This window comes from Ricinus communis, chromosome 9 (genome assembly GCF_019578655.1).
Source record: "Ricinus communis isolate WT05 ecotype wild-type chromosome 9, ASM1957865v1, whole genome shotgun sequence".
Lineage (NCBI taxonomy): Eukaryota > Viridiplantae > Streptophyta > Magnoliopsida > Malpighiales > Euphorbiaceae > Ricinus > Ricinus communis.
Genome location: NC_063264.1, coordinates 6874749 through 6895214, shown reverse-complemented (window position 1 = coordinate 6895214; position 20466 = coordinate 6874749). Strand labels below are relative to the sequence as shown.

The following is a 20466-nucleotide window of genomic DNA, read 5'->3' as shown; positions in this document are numbered from 1 at the left end:
GGGTAGAGAGTTTTATTATATATTATTATTCTTCTTCTGTATTTTGTAGGCCAAATCCTCAAAAGTCTACTTTGGATGGATTATGTGAGTTTTTTTCAAAGACACTGTTAAAGGTCATTTAAGATAGGTGGCCCTATTCTTCATCTCATTTCAATTTCTTCATTTTAGCAGAAATAAAATAAAGAAGACCCCACATCATTAGCCATTTCTTGGGCCCTTTAGCAGAGGGGACTTCTGTTGGAATATTAAAGCACAGAGAACTGTGTTATATTGAGAAGCATGGCACAAATGGGTCCCATTCAATAATAGTTGATAGCTATTATTATTATTAGTGAGAGAATTTTTTGCTATTGAAAAAAGTTAGGAATTAAATTTTACAAATTTCTCTTTTTATTTTTAATTTTTTTAAAACTTTTGGGTGATATTGATTGATTAAGCATATGCAATTCTTCAAAACACTATTGCCTTTTATCATTAAAAACTGGAAAAGAAGACAGAGATTCAATGATGTGATGTTTAAAGCACAACTTTTTAAAGAAAAGGATTACATAATTCATGTGTTAAGTTAATTAATTCTAATTTGTACACCTAACTTAATACTTTAAATAGTAATTGAATTTTTTGGACTACAATTTCACAAACAAGCTTATATATTACTTATTTTTTAATTTGTCAATTTTAACTAAATTTACTTGTAGACAACTCACGTGCATACCATGTGAATATATGATTTCTGTTTTTTGATAAATTGGAAATTAATAATGTCATATATTTCTAGTATATTTTGTAACTGAATTGCCTCAGCTTAACAGGTTGTGTTGTACTTTAAATTATTTCATATAAATTTAAATGTTAAGGAAAAAAATCATATATAAATTACAGAAATTATAAAATATATATTTATATTTACAGGTAATTCAGGTATAAAGCACATAAATTTCGATTTTTCTCTTTCGTAATAGATTTGTGTTTTTAATTATTATTATTTATATTTAAAGTAAATATTATAATAATAAATTGCGGAACTAATCTCTCTAAAATTTATTTGCTTGATGATTGAAATTTTGCAAAATGGATTCTTTTTTATTAAAATGAATAATAAAATATTTATTCTTTACATAATTTATTTTAATTTGCTGTAGTTTTTATTTAACTGATATGATAATAATATTTTTATAAGAATACGGGATATTATTTTGATTAATAAAATAATTTTAAAAATATTACATAAAAATATTATATAGTGCGTCAAATTTATAAGAGTTAAAATAAATAAAAATAGAATTATATATAATTATACTGTCTTTCATGGGAAAGTTCTTGGGAAAAGTGCTCTAACCACTGGAATAATGGATTAATGGCCATATATATATATGGCCGTTGAAGAAATTGAAGTTAGAATTATAAATTAGAGACCCTTGTAGCATTAACATTGATGTTCTTGTTGTTTTCCTATAATTTCAATTGTTTCCCTTCAAATGGAGCCTTCCGTCAGTTGAGAAGAATCGTACCTCCTTTTTAATTTTTGTTTTTATTTGACCTTTTTTTAGAAAGTTGAATGGTACAACTCTACCTAATAATTGACTCTTTTTTTCTTTTTCTTGGGATACATATCTCTCAATTGTTTAATTATATGCAATACCAAACTTGTAACCTGTGGGAGGCATTTATGGTGATGGTCATGAAGGGCAAGAGAATCCAAGAATTTTGTGATTTGATAAAGGAGGAGATGGGTCCATCATAAATTGAAAGAACATGATAATTGGCATTTCATGAATCAAAAACTTAGCCCAATTTATTTTCAGTTGACTATGTTGAGTTCTTGGAAGTTTCATCTTTAAACACGAAAAGAGAAAGAGAAGAAGAAGAAGAGAATCTGCAAAATATTGTTGTTTTTGTTGGTGTTGGTGTAGCCGTTGTTGTAGTTCCACTTTGGTAGTGATTGTTTTGGGATAAGGTACTAAAGTTAGATCTTCCAAAATTTGGACACAAGAGATATTATTAGGTTTCAAAGAAAGCAAAAGCTAGCCATCGGACATTTCGTTTAGTGATCGGTAATGAGAACTTTCGTGTGTACTGTTGGCATATAATAGAGGAAAGGGAACCTGAAAGCTATTTTTGATAGGGAAATGCATGAGTGCAGACAAAGGGATATTTTCAAAATTATTAGAGGAATAATCGAAGGGGGATTTAATTGGTCAAAAAATTTTAAACTGATAAATTTAATAAAATATTTAATTATTATTTTTAGAACAGTAACTATGAGCTAATTTTGAGGCATTTTATAGTGTCATTACTTAAGTCTTTTTTTATTGGAGATTTCTTTACTCTTATGTGCTCTTGTAATGTTTAATCCGGTTCACATTTGGGGTAAATTGAGTTCTTGTTTGCACTTCGATCCTACAATTTTACTGTTTTAGGTCTTATGAAATACTATAATTTTTACCCTTTTTTCTTTTTTTTTTTTTGAAAAGAAAAGACAAAGGGATATGGGTCATTATATAGTTTATATTCCTAATATATACTATTGTAGTAACAGATTCAAGCTCCAGTACTGATGAACTGTGATGGCCACACTATCTTGCCAATGGCCTTACCTTACACAGAGTAGAGTAAGACATATTATGATATGATGACTGTCCTTGGGAATTTTTCAAGTGAGTAATAATTATATGATATTCTTGTCTATTAATTCTGACAAAAGAACAAACAAAAACAATGGAGATCATCATTCTACATAGTGCAGACTGCATTCTGGCAAAGTCTAGACAACTGTTTAGTTTTCCAGACATGTGATGAGATTCTCAGGTGCAACACTGTGAAAAAGAATTGAGAAGGTGTTAGAAAAATAATAATATTAAGCTCGGAAAATGGAGAATTTTTCTAAAAACAATTAAAACATGTTTATGCTTTTTATATTTCTCTTCACTAATCTTATGTTTCCTATAGATAAAGAAAAAGGTTAATAGAATATTTAGCAAAGCTCTTTTGCATGAGCTTTATTTCAATATCAATGAACTTATAGTATTATGGAAATGATCCCAATTTCCTTTCTTTCACCAGAAGAAGACTTATTAAACCACAAAAGAAATGCTATAAAAATAATTGCATAAAAATATTCTGAAAAAAGGTCTAATTTTATCTTTGTGGATTATGTTTGAAGGGAAAAAGACCCAGAAATCTATCAATTGTTGAATCTCTTTTTATGGATTAATGTGTGATTTTTCGTGTCTTAGGATTCCTGAGCGATGATAAAAAAAAGCTTGCAGAAGTAAATCTTAATTTCTCAAGCTGTCTGAAACAAAAAGCTAGAGAAAGAAAAAATCAAAAAGGAAAAGAAACAGGAGGAGGAGGCGCAGCCTAATAAGAACAGGGCAAAAGGCATAGTGGGAAGTGGGAACAGTATGTCTATTGTAAAAGAATTGGAAGCGGAGGAGCCAATGTTTCAATGTCCCCACCAAACACATATCTCTCTTCTCATTGGTCCCTTCTTTCCCAGCGCGTGGGGCGGTGTCTACTCCCTACTCCTCTACACTCGCATTTCTTCTGCAATGGAAAAAAAGGGAAAGTGTTTTTCTAACACCCATCCCTCCCGTATCCTCTCCTCTGTAACTGTAATAATCTACTTCCTGTACATAATACATATACCACCAGACAAAACAAAAGAGGAAAATATTATTAGTTAAACATTATTCTTAGACAGAAAGATATATAAATAAATAATATACACACACAAGCTACCCCACAAGTATCAATACCCTTTTTCTTTTTTCTTTTTCCTCCTCTCTCCCTCTCTCTATCTGTTTTTAGATTATTTTCATCAGATAAGTTAGATTTTATTTCTCCTTTCTTTTTGGTTATGCTCTTCTTCATCAGTTTCACTTAGTTTTGTTTTGTTTTGTTTTTTTTTTCTTCAAGAACTTCAATAGCAAAAGCTAAAAAGACCTCGATTCTCGAACTGGGTCTTTGCTAGATCTTGAATAAGATAGCCATTCACTGATCCTACACAAAATCGTTTTTGACTTTGTAGCTAAAGGTGAGTTTTCTTTTGTTTTTTCTGAAACAGTACTCATTTTTTATGTTTTGAGAATTATTGAGGTGTTTCATTTCTTTTGTGCTTTTGAGGAGAGTTTTTAGTGGGTTTTCTTTTTCCTTTTTTCAATTTTGTGTTGTGATTTGAGCCTAGGTTGTGCTATTTTGGCTTTTAGTCACTTCCGTGGTTGTATTTGCGTTGAATATAGTTAATAACGATGTGGTCTTTGTAGGATTTGCAGGAGAATTTTGTTGAGTTTATTTGTAAATTCTTGTATTATGATCTAGGTTACTGTGCCTTTTCTTTTTCTTTGCTGTCCTTGTTTAACTCTCCTTGGATTCTGGTTACTGTGTGGGAAAAGTTGATAGCTTTATTGGAATCTCTGCTCTTTTGGTAATAACTGTTGAGGAGTCTTTGCCTGCCTTTAAGTTTGGAGAGTCTGGTAGTGGTTCATTGAAAATTCTCAATTATTTGAATCTTTCTTCTTTTTTTGGACTTCTGGGTCTTGAAGAGGTTGTGTTTACTTGTTTTAGTTTTGTAGGTTTGGTTATGAGTTAATGGTATTGAATGTTCTTGGTTTCTGGTTTTTTAGGATTCCTTGTGTTAAGTTGAGCTCAGCTTAGTATTGTCTGTCAGGTTAGATTCTGTTAGTTTTAGGTTTGGGTTTTTGCTTTTGTTTTGGTGTTAAGGTTGCATTTCTTGAGTTCTCAGTTCCGGATTGATTTCGAGAATTTTATGCTCAAGTTGTACTTTTTCATCTCAGAAAGGTGCTTGCTTGTGCTACTTTGGTTCTTCGTGCTGGGTTTTAAAGCAACTAGTTTCATAGCACTCAGGAATTTAACTTTATTGTATGGTTTCAGAACTTGAAGATTTAAGGTACTAAGGAGTGAGTTTTTAACTTCTGATTTTGAGATTAGTTTGGGACTGATTCTTTGTGTAGGGTATAAAGATTTGGGAAGCTGCAATTCGTTTCCATTTGGCTTTAAATTCTTGTATTTGGAACTCTAAATATTTTCCATTTTCTAAGAGGGTTTTCATCTAGATAACCTGTGTTTTCAAATAGATCTTGTTTGTGCTTTGACAGGTTCAATTTCTAGGCGTTACAATGGATTCCCCCCAGTCTGTTGTATCACCATTCAAGACTTCTGTTGTCCTCGAGCCAGAGAAGCAAAATTCTGATCATTCAGTTCGGAACTTGGTTAAATTGTCCAAGGGAGTTGAGGTCCAAAGGAAGGAAGCCATGGTTGGCAACCCGGAGGATTACATTGGTATTCTTGAGGTCTACATACATCAGGCTAGGGACATTCATAACATTTGCATTTACCACAAGCAAGATGTTTATGCTAAGATTTGCCTGACTAGTGATCCTGAAAACACAGTCTCCACCAAAATCATCAATGGTGGTGGAAGGAATCCGGTCTTTAACGATAACCTCCGACTGAATGTAAAGACTGTTGAGTCCTCCCTTAAATGTGAGATATTCATGATGAGTAGGGTGAGGAATTATCTTGAGGATCAGTTGTTAGGGTTTGCTTTGGTGCCTTTATCTGAAGTAGTAATCAAGAATGGAAAGCTGGAAAAGGAGTTCTCTCTTTCTTCAACCGATTTATTCCATTCCCCAGCAGGGTTTGTTCAATTATCTCTGTCCTATATTGGATCTTCGCCAGAAGTAATGGCAATTCCTGCAATGCCTACTGCTCAAGCTACAGATGGAACTGTGCAGGACACAGAGATACAGGAATCACTCAGCGAATTTGATAAGCTTGAGTTCCCAGATCCAAAAATTGTGAATGAAAACCAGATGATGGTTTCAGAATATTTTGGGATCTCATGTACCAATGAAGACTCTGAAACCTCGGAGAGCTTGGTCACATCTGAAGTTGAAAACCATGTTAGTTCTGAAATGGGCGCTAATGTTGTGGAAAGCTATTCAACTGCCACTGTTGATTCTGTTGAAGCTCCTAAACATGATTCGCCTCCAAGCAGCGTATCAACAAATGGAGTTTCTTCTCCCTCACTAGCTGCCAGCTCAGATACATCTGATGCTCCAGCAGTTTCCAAAACGCCATATCAGGAGCATGAGTCGGCCCGAAAAGACAAAAAGGGAGGAGATGGCGAGAGTGATTCCTCCTTCGGTGGGGCTCAGAGTGAGAAGACCGCTAAGCCTGTTATCACCGTGAATATTGAGCCAGAGCAGAATGTGGTCCAGCAAGACATAGTTGACATGTACATGAAAAGTATGCAGCAATTCACCGAATCATTGGCAAAGATGAAGCTTCCTTTGGACATTGATAGCGGACCAACAAGTTCAGGAAGTTCAACGTCTGATCAGAAAATGCAGTCGTCAAAGAACAGTAGCTCCCGTGTGTTTTATGGGAGTAGGGCTTTCTTCTGAGCTTTGGTTCAATTGGTTCAGAGGAAAACAGACAGGTGACTGTAGACTTTAGCATGCAGACTAATACTAATAGTGAACTGTAATAATGTATCATGTAGTGTGTTGTTTTCCTTTTTTCTCCTTTTCTTTTTTCGTTTTTAAATATGTTGAGATGTTTAGATGACCGGGAAATCATGGCTCCGCATGTGTTATCATCAGCTTTGTTGTATAACAGCTGTTGTTAGTATGAATGGAAAATTTCCCCTCCTTCCCCTGCCCCTTTCCTTTACTCTTCTTTTATCACTGCTTATTTCAATTCTCAATGATTGTTAGTTCTAATTTCATCTAATTATAGACTAATAATGAATGTTTTAATGAGGTCTGGTCCCACAGGTAGGTAAGGGTAAGGGATGAGTTATATTGCTTTTATCCATTTTCTATAATTGTGTCCTCAAAGCTACCCTATATTTCTATTGTTGTCTGTTTGTCAAATGGAGTTGATAATATTAAAGATTGAAAGTATATCATTGTCCATCTCCTTTATCTTGCTAGTGATAATATTAAAGATTGCGTTCTTTTCTACTGATTCTTTGTTAGATTCTGATTGACAAGCTTTTTGTTTCACAAAAGTTGAACTAATTACAGAGCATTACAAGAAAATATTATAACTGGGAGGAAGGAGATTGTTCCTGTCCCATAAAAGAGAATGGCATACTGCACTAGTTAGAAAAATAGTAATGAAGAAAATAAAAGATTATTAAGATTTGAACTGGGAACAAACATAATTCATATTGGTACTTCCATTATTTCATTTGCTCTTATACTCATATGCCTCCTGCAAACCCATGCAATCTGTCCATCGTCCCTGTATCTTACTCTCCATAATCCAAATTTCTCCGCGATATCCTTCCCTGTTGAACACCTGCGATCCCTTAGGAAATCCACTACCCACTGTTGTGCTGCTCTTAGTTCTTGCTGAATGTCTCTTGAGCTATCTGCATTCCTACCTCTGTTCCTGAACCCCTCCATTCGTCCAACCGCAGCAACCCCCACAGCCCCAGCAGCAACTGCTCCTGCTGCTCCATACATTAGGGAAGATCCAGTCAAATGAGCTACTTCTCTGCTCAAATCTGGTATCATTTCTCCCATTCCTGCCACCAGATGGGCTCCTATCTTGAGAGCAAATGTAACTAATTTCATGAATTTTTTCATGTATGGAGCTAAACATTGCACTGCCCTGTTGTCCACCTGCATTATCTCGCAACCAATCTGATCTTCTATAACATGCATTTCTCGCCTGTATTCACATAACATGTGCATTCGAAGTGCTGTCATGCCAGAAATCATGTTGGTGACCAATCTTCTCGAGTAGTTTTCTGTTCTAACAAAAAAGAACATGTTAGGTACTTTCCTGTCTTCCAGTTGGACATTGTAGTTCACAAGGTAGTTCACTTTGCGATGAAGTTCAATGAGGAGTCTGTGTTCGTAATATCTCAACCCTTGTATCTCTTGCTTCAAGTCTCTTATTTCTTGTTCGATAATCTTGAGTCTCTGCAGTACTTGTTCCACTCCCTTTGCAATTCCGGCAAAGCTTGGATCAACGTTGTCAAGTTCATTCCCTAGCTGATCCGTTCCATTTGGATTTCTCTCTGGTGGGATTTCCAATTCCATTGCAAGATTATACAAGTCATTATATCGTCGGTGCAATACTTCCCGGAAGTCATCATCTGATAAGAGGTCTCTGGCAAGATCAAATCCAGCTCTTAGAATAGGTCTGCCAGAGTCCAAAACTGGACCCCAAGTGTGCTGATAATCATACAGGCCATCAGCAGGAACTGAGTTCAGTGCCTGTTTCAGTTGCTGCACAGACACATTTTGTGTTTTCCTGTACCTAGGAGGTGTCAAATTTTGCACACATTCAGGCCTTATGATGCTTTCTGTCAAGGTGACACCATGGCAGAGACTTTGGATTGCAGGAATTATGAGCTGCTGAATGAGCCTAAGGGTTTCTGTTAAGTTCTTACTGGAACAAGCAAGGACATCAATGTAGTATCCCAACTGTCCTCCAAGTTCTACCCTGACGTAGATACCATTGATGTTTATTGCGATGAGATATTTTTCAAGATTGTAGGTGTAGGTTGCTCCATGTTGGTTCTTTAATGCCATGATTCTATTATGAAGATGAACCTGGGTTAAAAAATGATTGAAGCTTTTGTATGAGAATTAGCAGGCACTTTTAAGAGTCTCTAGGCATTCTCATTGAAGTATGCATAGGATAGAAAGAAGATTACTATAAAGCATTGAGTCGTCCGATATGTATTTCCTGGAGTCTAATTCTTTTCCTTTACTAATGTTAAGATATGTTATGCACAACTAATCTATGGATTGTAGCATTACAAAGAAATTTATCTTCATGTTCTTTTTCTTCTTGCAACATGAATGCTAACTTTTAGCTTACAGAAAATGTGAAGGGAGAAAGAGAAATCAAATAAAAGTAGAAAGGGAAGTAAAGACACAAATAGTACCTGCAAACGAGGAAAGAAGCCTGGCGTGAGAAACATGTGGTTTGAATCATCACATTCGAGATGCCTACCAGCATAAATGCAGTCAGGTGTACTTAACTGCCATCTCTGTGGTCTCCCTCTGCCTTCCTCAAGAATTGAAGGAATTAGTAGGAGAGAATTTGGAACCGATGGATCTTGGTCATAACATAGTTCTAGTTTCAGCATCATTCTCACAAGATCACTAGCCTCTAAGTTTTCAAATACCTTCGAACTCATTCCAGGAATCTGACTTTGTAAACTTCCTTTTAGAATCCTCTCCAATTCTTTTCTGCTAATGAATACGCTGTTTTCCATAGAGCTTTGCTTTCTAACATCCAATTTTATTAGTTGGCTAAGCACTTCACTACAGAACCACTCACAGTCCAAGATCAAGAATCCTAATTCATCGAAATAAATCAATTCGCCTATATGATGAAGACAACTAGCAACAGCCCTCCTCCTCATTTCCACCTTTTCTTTATTGTCATGCCTGGAACGGATTCTCAATGGCGGAACCTTCACTTGGCAAAGTTCGCCGAATTCTTTCCATTTCATTGCAGGCTTGTTATAGTTCTCTACTCTCCAGTCTGATAAAATTTGAATTAGATCATTGCACAGCTGATAAACTCGAGGCACTCTCTGGAGAATCGTCTTGCTTGTCTTCCGAAGATGATGCGCGAGTTTACTGACTGATGCAGAGGATCTTGCATCAACTGTGAATACAGTTTGGTACAAGTCAACAAAACCTTGGAACTTGTCTCTTACTCTCTGTATTGATGTCACTATAAGCTGCAGGTTTGGTGATGGTTGATTGATTTTGTCGCAATGTGTGAGGACTATAGTTACATTAGGTAACATACATTGTTGGATTGCTCTTCGCGAGTTGGAAACAATGTATCTGAGCCAATATTGTAGGTCCTCTTCTATCTCTTCTGGTGTCTTTGGTTCTCGGTTACTAGGCTTTCTAAACAAACTGGATATGATCAGGAAAAATGATGCACTACCATGTCCCGGAAACATGAGATCATGGAGAGAGTAAAACTCATGCTGGCCTGCAAGATTCCATATCGATATCTTTGTGTCTTCATCTTTGAAATTCTTTATCTTCATTCCACTTGTTCTGACAGCTTGTTCAACTGGGTTCACTAGAGTTCTCACTTGATCCATGTAAGGAAGCTTTGAAGAGGAGAAGTTCTGCGATATAGAATTACAAAGTGCAGTCTTGCCTGCAGATAAGGACTAAAGAAGTTAGCATGTCAGTTTTGGCTTTCAGGCTCTGCGAAAACATAGGTTAGAAGCAGCTCTAAAACTAGTTTATATTCCTCGCAAAGCAAGGATCCTTACCTGCATATTCTTGTCCACAAAAGAAGACTCTGCAGCTCTTTGGCTCAGTAAGTGGCATGTCCTTGAGCAAATCTGTTTCTGCTTCTGGTTCAGTCTTTCCATTCTGGCCTAATCTTTGATAAATTTCATCTGTTTTTCCTAAATTATGCAGCGGTGTTCTTGCAAGATCAATGTCTTCAATCCAAGGATTCACCTGCAATGTGTCCATTATTGTCTTTAGCACAATATCTCCTCGAACTCCTCTACAACCTTGCAAAGACAAGTGTCTCAAACTGGCATTCTTTTCTAAGCTCCTGAAGATTTTAACGAAATCGCCTGGTCTCAAACTCTCATCGTCGCATATTCCCAACTTTGTCAGTGTTTCATTTGTTGTCAGCATCTGTATGATTGCTGCAAGACCATCCCTTCCAATTTTTGTTCTTCCTCCTCCAAAAGTTACAGACTTGAGTGTAATATTCGCTTGGAATTGCAAGGCAGAGAACCTACTCAAAGGGCATAGCAAATGTTCTACACCTGTCCCACTAAACCAGTTTCCATCAAGATATAAGCTTTCCAAACTCTGGTTCTTGAAAAGTCCAGCTGCAACATACACAACTCCCTTGTCCTTAAGGCACGTTTTCGACAATCTTACCTCTTTGAGGCTTCGATTCTGTTCCAAAACTGAGCGAAACTCTTTAGCCCACCGCGACTTAAGACGGATTCCAGTCATGTCTAGTGACTTTACAGTTGAGTTCCATCCCAGAGAGCAAGCAACCCTACAAGAACCTGAAATGTCTAGTCTATAAATCCTGAGTGTGCTGCTTTCAGGTATGAACTCCACCACTTTAGAACTTTTCTCTCCATTTTCTCCATTCCAAACATGAACCTCCATTGTCCTATTCCTTGCTAAAACAGCTGATATAACGGGAGTCGCTGTAATAGAATGTGAATCAAAAATTGTCAAAAGCTTCAGTGTTGAGTTTACTTCAATCATTTCCGAGATCTCCTCTGCGCCTTTTGATCCAATTGAGTCTTCCCATATCTGCAATTCTTCCAAGCTCTCATTTACCTTAAGAGCAGCAGCTAGAAGGCCAGCTCCAACAGACCCTATACCTGATTCACAAAACATAACTTCTTTGATCACTGCATTTCTCTTCAGAATCTCACAAAGCTCACTTAAACATTCTGTGTTGAATCTGTTTCGTCGGAACACAAGCTGCTTTATGTTTGAACAACTCTGGAGCAGTATTCCAAGATATACTACTTGTTCCACTCCCCAATCGGAACGGTGAAACTCAAGATTTGTTAAAGAAGATTGAATGTACTTAGCTGTGCCTAAGTCTGATAAGATTTGGGAGAAGGAGGAAAGGTTGTCCTTGGAAATGTTTACAGTCAAGGAATTTTCTGTTTCTTGGTAACAACCCGAAGCTGTTTGAGAAAGGTAAAAGGAAATGTTCTGTAGATTCAGGCTTTCAGATTTGATGGCTTGCAGTAGCCATTGAAGATCTCTAAGGTTCTGGTTTGCTGCCATTATTTACTGTGATCAGCTTGGTTTGTTTTACCTGAATATTACAAAGACAAACTTGAAAACAATGCAGGTTTACTTGAAACTGTTTCTTGATGTGATAAAAGCACTAAAAAGGGACCCCTTTTGTTGCTTTCCCTTTTCTTTTTGGTGGGTGATAGCCTGGAAATTATTGGTTTCCTGTCAGATATTTGACAATGGCATGAGAGAGGAACACTAAACAACATGTGTAATATTCCCAACTTCTTTGTGAAGGTATTCCTTTAACTCAGCTTGTTTCAAAGGTAATGAATGGCTTTACTTATGCTCTCAACTTATATTCAACAACATCGCATCTAATAAATTTAAAATTTTCAAATTCAACATTCCCAACTGAAACACTCTCTCCATTTCATTATATCCGTAGCTTTTTTAAATTAAATAAATTTTAATTATTTATCACTTTTATATATCCAATGCAATATTAATTTTTTTTTCTTCTTTCATCCTTGTGTTAGAACAAGTATAATATATTTTGGAATATCTAAAGAAAGGTAAAGGGGTCTAATTTAGCTAGTTTTTTTCTATAATTAATCCTATTAAACGCTTTTTTAATGTGGGTGAATTGTTAAAAAATGACACTTATAACAAAATGAAAAGAGTACTAATATTACCCTAATGCATTAACCTTGGGATTAATGGAGAGGAGTGATCCAACTTTTTGACATATTGAGCTCTGAGAAAATCACATATTCGTCTTTTCAGATTGGAAAGAATTGGGGAATCCTATAAAGCAAAGGATAAAATTTAGACAAATGAACCTCTGTTTATGGGATTCTTGTCCTATGATGCAGACAATATCAGTTAATTTTTGAAACCATGTTTGACCCTTTTTAGCAACAAGTAAAAGGTTATTATCTCTTCAATATGACATCACTAAAAGGTATTTAATGGTTTACAAAAAAAAAAATTCCTTTCTAAAGATACTTTTTAGCATAGTTTTTTTAATAAAGTTATATATCAAAGATTGCAATATGGTTATCCACATGGGAAAATCCAACTGAAGATTGTAGTTTAATTTTGGGACTGTTTATTTTTATTGAAAAAGATTGAATAAAAATCAAATTCATGGAAGTTTTAATATTTATTATTAAATATTTGTATGATATTATGAAATTTAGTATTGTATATATTATTTAGTTAACCTATAGTAAAAAAAATAGATAGTTATTATGTAAATAATTTCTTATGCAAAAAGAATTATAAGTCTTACCACTTTAAATTATGAAAATAAGTTCCTTCAAAATAAATTACTTTATTAGTGTTTGTGTAAAATATGTAAATACTTTTAGAATAAATACTTTAATAAAAAAATTAAATCTAAAAGAAAAAAATTAAAAAAGCTAAATCAAACCAAATTAAAATTATTGGGTCAGACCCTTAATTACAAAAACTTATAAGATATATGGAAAAACAAAAAAGAAAGATAAAGGGGGAATAGAGAAATGGAAGGGCAGCAATTTGTTGATGTTGCATGAAATAATAGGTTATAGTAAAATCTTGGTATATATGAAGAGACCATATGATATAAGTTAGGGTTAACAAATTTATTTAATTTGCATTTTGACAACCAAACGCTCCTTTATAGCCTTTTGCAAATCTTGAATGCTCTTTGATTTCCTGTCAGCCAGCAGCTCACAAATGGAATTGCATTTTAGTCGAACACATAAATATAATTACAAACATATTCATTAAACTTACCGGCAACAACAATATTTAAAAATAGAATTTTATTTATAAAAATATATAGTTTAATTTCTTTCAGATGAAAATATATATATTGAATATACTGTAAAGAAAAAAAAATATAAATATATATAGCATATTTTTTATAAATAATAAATAAAAATATATTGATTTTTATAAAATATTATTACATTTTATTTAATTTTGATATCAATGATGATAAAACAAATAAATAAATCTAAAAAATATTCTGATTTAAAGATTTGAAGACGTATTGAGAATATCATATCTAAAAAATTAGATAAGCTGTTATCGGTAAAAAAAAGTATATGTTTAATATATATTGAAAAATATATGTCACTGATATATTTTTGACGTAAATAATATATATATATATATATATATATATATATATAATAAAAATAATATATTTTGAATATCTGAAACTTTTTAAATTAAAACAAAATTCATTTCAAATGTTTTACAAACAAACGGTAATATATTATCAAAATATAGTATACATTAAATAAGTTTAAAGTATTTAAAATTAATTTTGCAAAAATGGAAAAAATGAAGAAAGTAAAAATTGAATACTCTTGAAAAGAATGAGGGATATTTTGAAAAATATAAAAAAGTTAAGGTATTTTTATAATTATTTAAAAAAAATGATAAATAGTGAAATTACTCATTTCGTTAAAGTGTGATGGGCCATAGCCTATTGCCAGGGCTCATCAGTACCATCAGAACTGTCTTTTCCGTTCTTTTTTCTCTTGAAAAAAAAAAAAAGAAAAAAGAAAAATCCTGTAGATGGCCGTAGGCTATATTGAATAGCCATTTCCAAATATTTACGAAATAAAAGTAATAGACTTTCGTGTGGATGACAAATGACAAATTTAAACTGAAAAAGAAAAAATTAAATTAATTTTCATAAATAAGAATATTTCTATCGAAATCTTGACTGGCGATTGCGCAAAAACGATGAATTTAGGAAAAAGAATTATGGGTCCACTGATACAGTATGAGATATCCTCTAAAAAGAGAGGAAAAGAGGGGTCAAAAGAAAAACAATGGCTAAGATTAAGCAGCGAACATGCATTAATGGTTCCAGAGAATAAAAATATAACTTTTCAAAAGGCAATAACAAATCAGTGAGACCTAATAATGTAAAGATTCATGGAGACAAGTCAGCAGCAATTGTCCCTCGGGCTTGGCCATGGAATTCCCAAATGATCATTTAGGGAATAGTTAATTTATGGGTTAAGGCATGCTGAAAATCTTGGAGAACCCATATTGTAAATTTGAACTATTTTGGAATTTCATTTCCTAAAATTGGAACAAAACTGATTTCAATTTGAGATATATATATATATATATATATGCATGCAGATTCATGTTACATTTTATTAGAAATTGTACTCAAATTTTAGCTCATTCACAAAATTGAATACAAATAAGCATATTGTTAGAACTACAATGGAGCTCAAAACAACTCCATCATCTAAAGTTAGTAGAGAGAGAGAGAGAAGAGGACCACACATATAATGCAAATGATGATATATTTTTGAGGTAATTGGAAAATGAAAATGATTTTTGAAAGATGGAAGGCAAAACAATATCCTATTCTGTAGAGGGGTTTGGATAAGAGATGGGAATGGCCACACAGAATAGCCTAAAAGGATCAGAAACAGAATATCTACAACAGCAAATTGAAGGGATAGATACTACCAAAATTGCTATTAATAAGACCCTTGTTTGCTTCCCAGCACAAGGATATAATAATCCAAGATCTCAGCATGCAGTATTATGAACATACAGCTAATAGCAAGCCTGCAAATATCAATGCCTAGCAAATCAGCATACATTCCAGAAATGAATAGCAGAAATTATAAAACAACAGAAGCTAATACAAATAGCACAACAGCAATCATGAATGTAGTCCAACATTCATCTAATTGTTAACCTCTTTTTTCCCTTTTTTCTTTTTGGCTGATACAATGTCCAATAAAAAATGAATCAAAACATTTGGAAACTTATTTGCCGGAGGGGGGGGCGGGGGGGGGAGAATAAAAACAGAATCCCTTATAATGTTTCACACTAGTAGATCAAACAGAACCTTGCATACAACCTGATAAAGAGAGAATCGCAAATAAAGAGAAGAAAAATATAAGGACACCAACCAGCGCCTTCTCCAGGCATTACTCCAAAAGAAAAGAAGAAAAAAAAAATCAAAAAAATTAATACCCTATTTTTTGAAAAAGTGTACTACCACTGGCTTGCCTCGCTGGAGATGCACAGCACTTCTATGGAACCAATCTTCCTGAGTATATATCCCGCAATCTGATTTTACACCTCACTCAAATGCCAAGAAAGGAACCTAAGTTTTTCACTAATTAAAAGAAGAAATTGAAATTCAAATCTCAAACCTTACACAAAATCCCTGTAATTGCTTTCACTCTGATTGTGTATAACGCAAATCAAGAACCATCGTAAGCACTATTGATCAATTTCCTTATGAACTGAATATGATCAGGAGAGAGATGCATGAAATTTAAACCCGTCACCTGTTTATCCAGATTCTCCTTACCTACAATTATCCTGTGACATCCAATAACAGATCTCCTAGGTAACAATTCCTGAAGCATATAATAAAAAAAGGTAAAAACAAACAATTAGTATCACATGCTAGCAATTGGTATCCAATCATTAGTAACAAAAATGCTGAAACCAGGTGCTATTAATTGATTATCTTACAATTGACAATGCATATCACAAACTTCAGTCGTAGTATTTCAAACTCAAATTATCATTTACATGCTTACAGACCAAGATTAAGTCAAGTCGACGCTTAAGAAATACATGCTAGACAAGCTCATAGTCTAAAGCAAGTATCAAGTGCATAATTTGAATGGTTAGAGAACATAGCTATTGAATTTCACTTAGGTAGTAAAAAAGGCCTACAATGAACAGAAGGGGGAGACAGAGAGATGTGAATGTGGATTCCAGTGTATGAAAATACCAAAATCTGAAGTTCTGACAAGTCATTGACACAGCATTAGCCATCTCAAAATTAACAGACAGTAAGAAACGTAAGTTCAATAAATAGAGCATCTAATTACATGTGAGCCACTTTGATAAACCAGGATATTCAAAGAATCTAGAGGCACCAAAAAACCTTTTACTCATAATTACAGATTACAGGCAATAAGCCCATGTATTCCTTTAAATATGTTTAACTGTGATTAGTAATCTATCCATGCAGGAAGTGAGTAACATCGGTTTGAGAAAATTTAGCATTTCCTTTATAGTGATAAGTTTTCCTATGAACTAGTCCGAATAAGAAATGCAAGGGCATACTAGTATTCAGCAGATTTCTTTCAAAGCTTCAGCATTTCTAATCATTACATTTTTCATAAATTTTTAATGCCTATTCTTTTGTTTACTTGCCTATTGTTTACAACTAAAGTAATTTCATGAAGATTATTAACTGAAGCTACAGAAAAGTGTTACCTCTATTAGATTGTCTACTTGTAACACCATAACTTCCAATATAACCCTCAGAACTCTTAGCAGTAACATCTGCAGCTATATTGCTGAGCCCATAGCCAAATGATCCAGAACCTTCCAGCTCAGGAGTGCCAGACCGCCAAGTTGAATCACCGTAAACCGAACCACTGCGGTACAAGTCCCCATAGGACCCTTCATAACCACTATTTGACCCAGCAAATGATGAATTTGGTGCTGCATTAGAGCCATTGTTTCGTCCATAAGCTCCCCCTCCCAACCCATAGCTGCTATCACCACTCCCGTAGCCCATACTCCCACTGGTATAAGCAGAAGCACTTCCTCCACCTTGAGCTGAAACATGAGAAGGGCCCCAATTGGTCCCGCTGTTCCCAAATGAAACCCCAAAACTTCCACTTCCAGAACCCAAGAAAGCACCTGGGCTGGCAGGATTAGCAGCACTATTAAGGCCCCCATTTCCCCAGACATTTCGAGTAGTGGGGCTTAAAACAGAATCATTCCTTGCATTCCCAACGCCATAACCTATTGGAGTACTGTATCTGCTTGAATTCCCACTATAATAGGGACTTAACATCCGTCCATACCCTGGACTATTGCCAAAGTTTGATCCACCACCATAGCTTGGTGTCAGCCCTGGCTCTAAATTCATACTCATTCCATAACCAGTCGTCCCAAATGGAGGAAACCCGCTTCTACCACTGGCAAGAGGACTAAACCTACTATCCATCCTCATTCCAAAACCTCCTACTGAATTCATATTATATCCCTGAGCATATGCATTAAGGAAATTGTTTGTCCTACTCAAACCATAATTATACCCTATCAGTGGGCTCCGACTAGGCCCTGGGGATAGCTCCTTTGGGACTGCCCTTTTGACTTCAACCATTTTGCCATTTAGTTCATGAAATGTTTTATGCAGAACTCTATCTACTGCATCCTCTGAATCATAAGTGATGAAGCCAAAGCCTCTTGGCCTCTGCGTGTTGTGATCATACATCACAACAACGTCAGTGATATTGCCAAATTGCTCAAAGTACTTCTTAAAGTCATTGTCTGTAACTGTAGATGCCAGACCTCCAACGAAAATCTTTTTGGTACGCCCAGGACCTGGAGAACCATGAATACTACTAGTGTTTCTATTCAAAATGTGCTGATCATCCCTTGGAACAGCTTTCTTTGCTTCAACCTGAAAAATGAGAATGTACCAACTAAAATCAGGAAATTACATGTCATCTTAGTTCTGAACAAACAATGAAGACAAATGCTACCCAAAAGTAAACTCTATTAGAAGATATAAATGTCTTTAAATTCAGCAATTAGCACCTGTGAGATAAACGGATAGACAGAATGACCAGGATTCTAGTTCTTATATACTCTAAAATGTGAATTCAGAGCATGATGGAGGCTAAGAAATTTCCCAAGTCCCAAGTAAAAAGTTCAGACAGTTCAAAGTAAATTGCCACTTAAAATTAAATAAGAAATCATGTTTAGATTCTAACTTTTCTCTCACTAAGTAAAATGTATATTTAAAGCAGAATTAGGCTCAGGGATTATCTCTAAATTATAGATTTAGACTCTTAACTACTTTACAAATGAACTCAAAGAAGAAGCTAGGATCAAGCCATTAAAAGTCACAATGTATGTAAGGTATTTGCGATCAAGCTGCTAACCGTGCGTCCATCAATCATGTGTTTATCCACGATGACTCTTTCTGCAACAGCAGGATCTGCAAAGACCACGAAACCAAAACCTCGGGCCCGGCCTGTAGTTCGATCTCTCATGATCACTGCCTCCACCACTTCTCCATACTTGCTAAAATATTCCTTAAGACGTTCCTCATCAGTGTCCCATGAAATCCCACCAATAAAGAGCTTACCAAGATCTGATTCCATCTTTTTCTACAATCAGCCATTACAGCAAATTGCAACATCAGTTTCCAACACAAATCCCAAAACATAAAAAATCTTTAAAACATAACACCCAATTCAACAAAATTAGTAATTGAATCAAGAATTAGTATATCGAGCCAACATATGTGGCTTCCTAGTGTAAAACCAATATGAACAACAACAATTGTATTGCTGATAGATACTTGATTGCCCCAAAAAAAATAGAAAGAAGAAGAAGAAGAAGCAAAAATCTAAGATTTCTAGCAGTAACTAAAATGAAAAGATCAAATTGTGAGAAAAATCAATAATCATACCTTCTATATGATAAAACAGATAGAATCTGATTGGTGCCCAATCCAAAAAAGAAAAAAACTAAAGTGGGTGGTTTGTTAAATCCAATCTGGGATCATCTGATGCTTGTAGCACCAATCAGAACTCAACCAAAGATTCCTGATTATACAAAGAATCAAACTTTGAGCATAGAATTAATACAGATCAAAGTCCCAGAAAATGTTTAACAAAGATCAAGAGAAAACCAATGAAAAGCTTTACCATTTTGTAAAGGAAAAGATTGTAAATTTAGAGAAAGTAAGATCTAAGGAGAAGAAGAATTGTGGAAATAGAAACAGAGGAGGTGGTGCTCATGCTTTGCCTTTCTCTCTCTTTCTTTCTTTCTTTCTTTCTTTGTTGTCTAAGAGAGAGGCTTCTATCTCTCTGTTTTCTTTTTTATCTTTTCCTTGGTTATTCCACTCCTCTTAATTAAAATCTTTTTTTTAAAAAAGAATTCTTTAGAAAAAATAATAATATAAAAGATTTAGAATTTGTAGCTAAGAATGTGAGAGATAGAAAGACAGAGAATATATAAATAGAAAGAAATAGAGAAGAGAGAGAGAGATTGGCAATCCTCTGGTGTAAGAATATTTGGAGGAGCCTAAAGAGTGATGACAGAAGAGATGATGATGATCTTCTCTTTTAAATTATGTACAGATATATTTACATTTTCATATGTATTTTTTTTCCCTACTTCATTACTCAATATTTTAAATATATATCAATTTCCAATGTTTAAATTTGTTAGAGAATGAATGGATTATCAGGAAATATTCAATGAGACTCTGTGTATGAGCATGGTGTTTCTATACTATTCTTTGCTTTGCTTGTTACAAAGACATTCAATTTCCTTTTATATTTTTTTTATTGTAGTCCTTTTAAATTTGTTAAGAAGTTTACCAATTGATTTAAATGAACAATTGTATTTTAAAACAGGTGTGAAAATTTGATTCTCATTATAATAATGAAATTTTACTTATTTAATTATTACATGCTAAATATAAATTATAAATGAAATGAAAGAATATAAGATACAAACTGTATTGTTTTCATTATTATTATTATTATTATTATTATTACTATTATTATGGTTCATTAATAAATAGTACATATTGCAGTCTGATTAAGAGAAAAATCCATCACTGGTGTTGATTTTTGAATTTAATAAAAAGAATCCCCATTTCATAATATTTTTAAAAATA

At 34.2% G+C, this 20466-nt stretch overlaps 3 protein-coding genes across 8 annotated transcripts; 1 reads left to right on the top strand and 2 right to left on the bottom strand.

The window, feature by feature from the left end:
* Positions 1-3548: 3548 nt before the first annotated feature.
* LOC8277573 lies at positions 3549-6696 on the top strand. 4 transcript variants are annotated; one of them, XM_015725301.3, is made up of 3 exons: positions 3549-4036; positions 4797-4909; positions 5118-6696. In XM_015725301.3, exon 3 carries the CDS (start codon positions 5139-5141, stop codon positions 6426-6428), a length of 1290 nt encoding a protein of 429 aa, XP_015580787.1. In that variant the 5' UTR covers positions 3549-4036; positions 4797-4909; positions 5118-5138; the 3' UTR covers positions 6429-6696. The 4 variants fall into 4 exon arrangements, with proteins under 4 accessions (XP_015580787.1, XP_048235005.1, XP_015580788.1 ...); XM_048379048.1 differs by having other exon boundaries at positions 4797-4919; XM_015725302.3 differs by lacking the exon at positions 4797-4909 and having other exon boundaries at positions 5097-6696.
* A 355-nt stretch (positions 6697-7051) lies between these two features.
* Positions 7052-12094, bottom strand: LOC8277574 (protein TORNADO 1). The gene is made up of 3 exons (XM_002528997.4): positions 10295-12094; positions 8933-10176; positions 7052-8594 (listed from the first exon to the last, which is right to left on the bottom strand). Exons 1-3 carry the CDS (start codon positions 11802-11804, stop codon positions 7194-7196), a joined length of 4155 nt encoding a protein of 1384 aa, XP_002529043.1. The 5' UTR covers positions 11805-12094; the 3' UTR covers positions 7052-7193.
* A 2968-nt stretch (positions 12095-15062) lies between these two features.
* LOC8277575 (heterogeneous nuclear ribonucleoprotein 1) lies at positions 15063-19869 on the bottom strand. 3 transcript variants are annotated; one of them, XR_007217363.1, is made up of 6 exons: positions 19487-19869; positions 19249-19384; positions 18716-18943; positions 17031-18231; positions 15765-16156; positions 15063-15350 (listed from the first exon to the last, which is right to left on the bottom strand). XR_007217363.1 is itself a non-coding variant. In XM_015725299.3 (5 exons), exons 3-5 carry the CDS (start codon positions 18935-18937, stop codon positions 16143-16145), a joined length of 1437 nt encoding a protein of 478 aa, XP_015580785.1. In that variant the 5' UTR covers positions 18938-18943; positions 19249-19384; positions 19487-19869; the 3' UTR covers positions 15425-16142. The 3 variants fall into 3 exon arrangements, 1 of the variants encoding a protein (XP_015580785.1); XR_001535956.3 differs by lacking the exon at positions 15063-15350 and adding an exon at positions 15425-15648; XM_015725299.3 differs by lacking the exon at positions 15063-15350 and having other exon boundaries at positions 15425-16156.
* Between the last annotated feature and the right edge of the window lie 597 nt (positions 19870-20466).

Excerpts from the sequence above, each read along its gene's own strand:
- LOC8277573 (XM_015725302.3), top strand. The coding sequence starts at position 5,139 with ATGGATTCCCCCCAGTCTGTTGTATCACCATTCAAGACTTCTGTTGTC.
- LOC8277574 (XM_002528997.4), bottom strand. The coding sequence starts at position 11,804 with ATGGCAGCAAACCAGAACCTTAGAGATCTTCAATGGCTACTGCAAGCC. Across the intron at positions 10,177-10,294 it reads TTGTGGACAAGAATATGCAG|GCAAGACTGCACTTTGTAAT; the intron begins GTAAGGATCCTT and ends CCTTATCTGCAG. Across the intron at positions 8,595-8,932 it reads GCTTCTTTCCTCGTTTGCAG|GTTCATCTTCATAATAGAAT; the intron begins GTACTATTTGTG and ends TTTTTAACCCAG.
- LOC8277575 (XM_015725299.3), bottom strand. The coding sequence starts at position 18,937 with ATGGAATCAGATCTTGGTAAGCTCTTTATTGGTGGGATTTCATGGGAC. Across the intron at positions 18,232-18,715 it reads ACATGATTGATGGACGCACG|GTTGAAGCAAAGAAAGCTGT; the intron begins GTTAGCAGCTTG and ends CTCATTTTTCAG.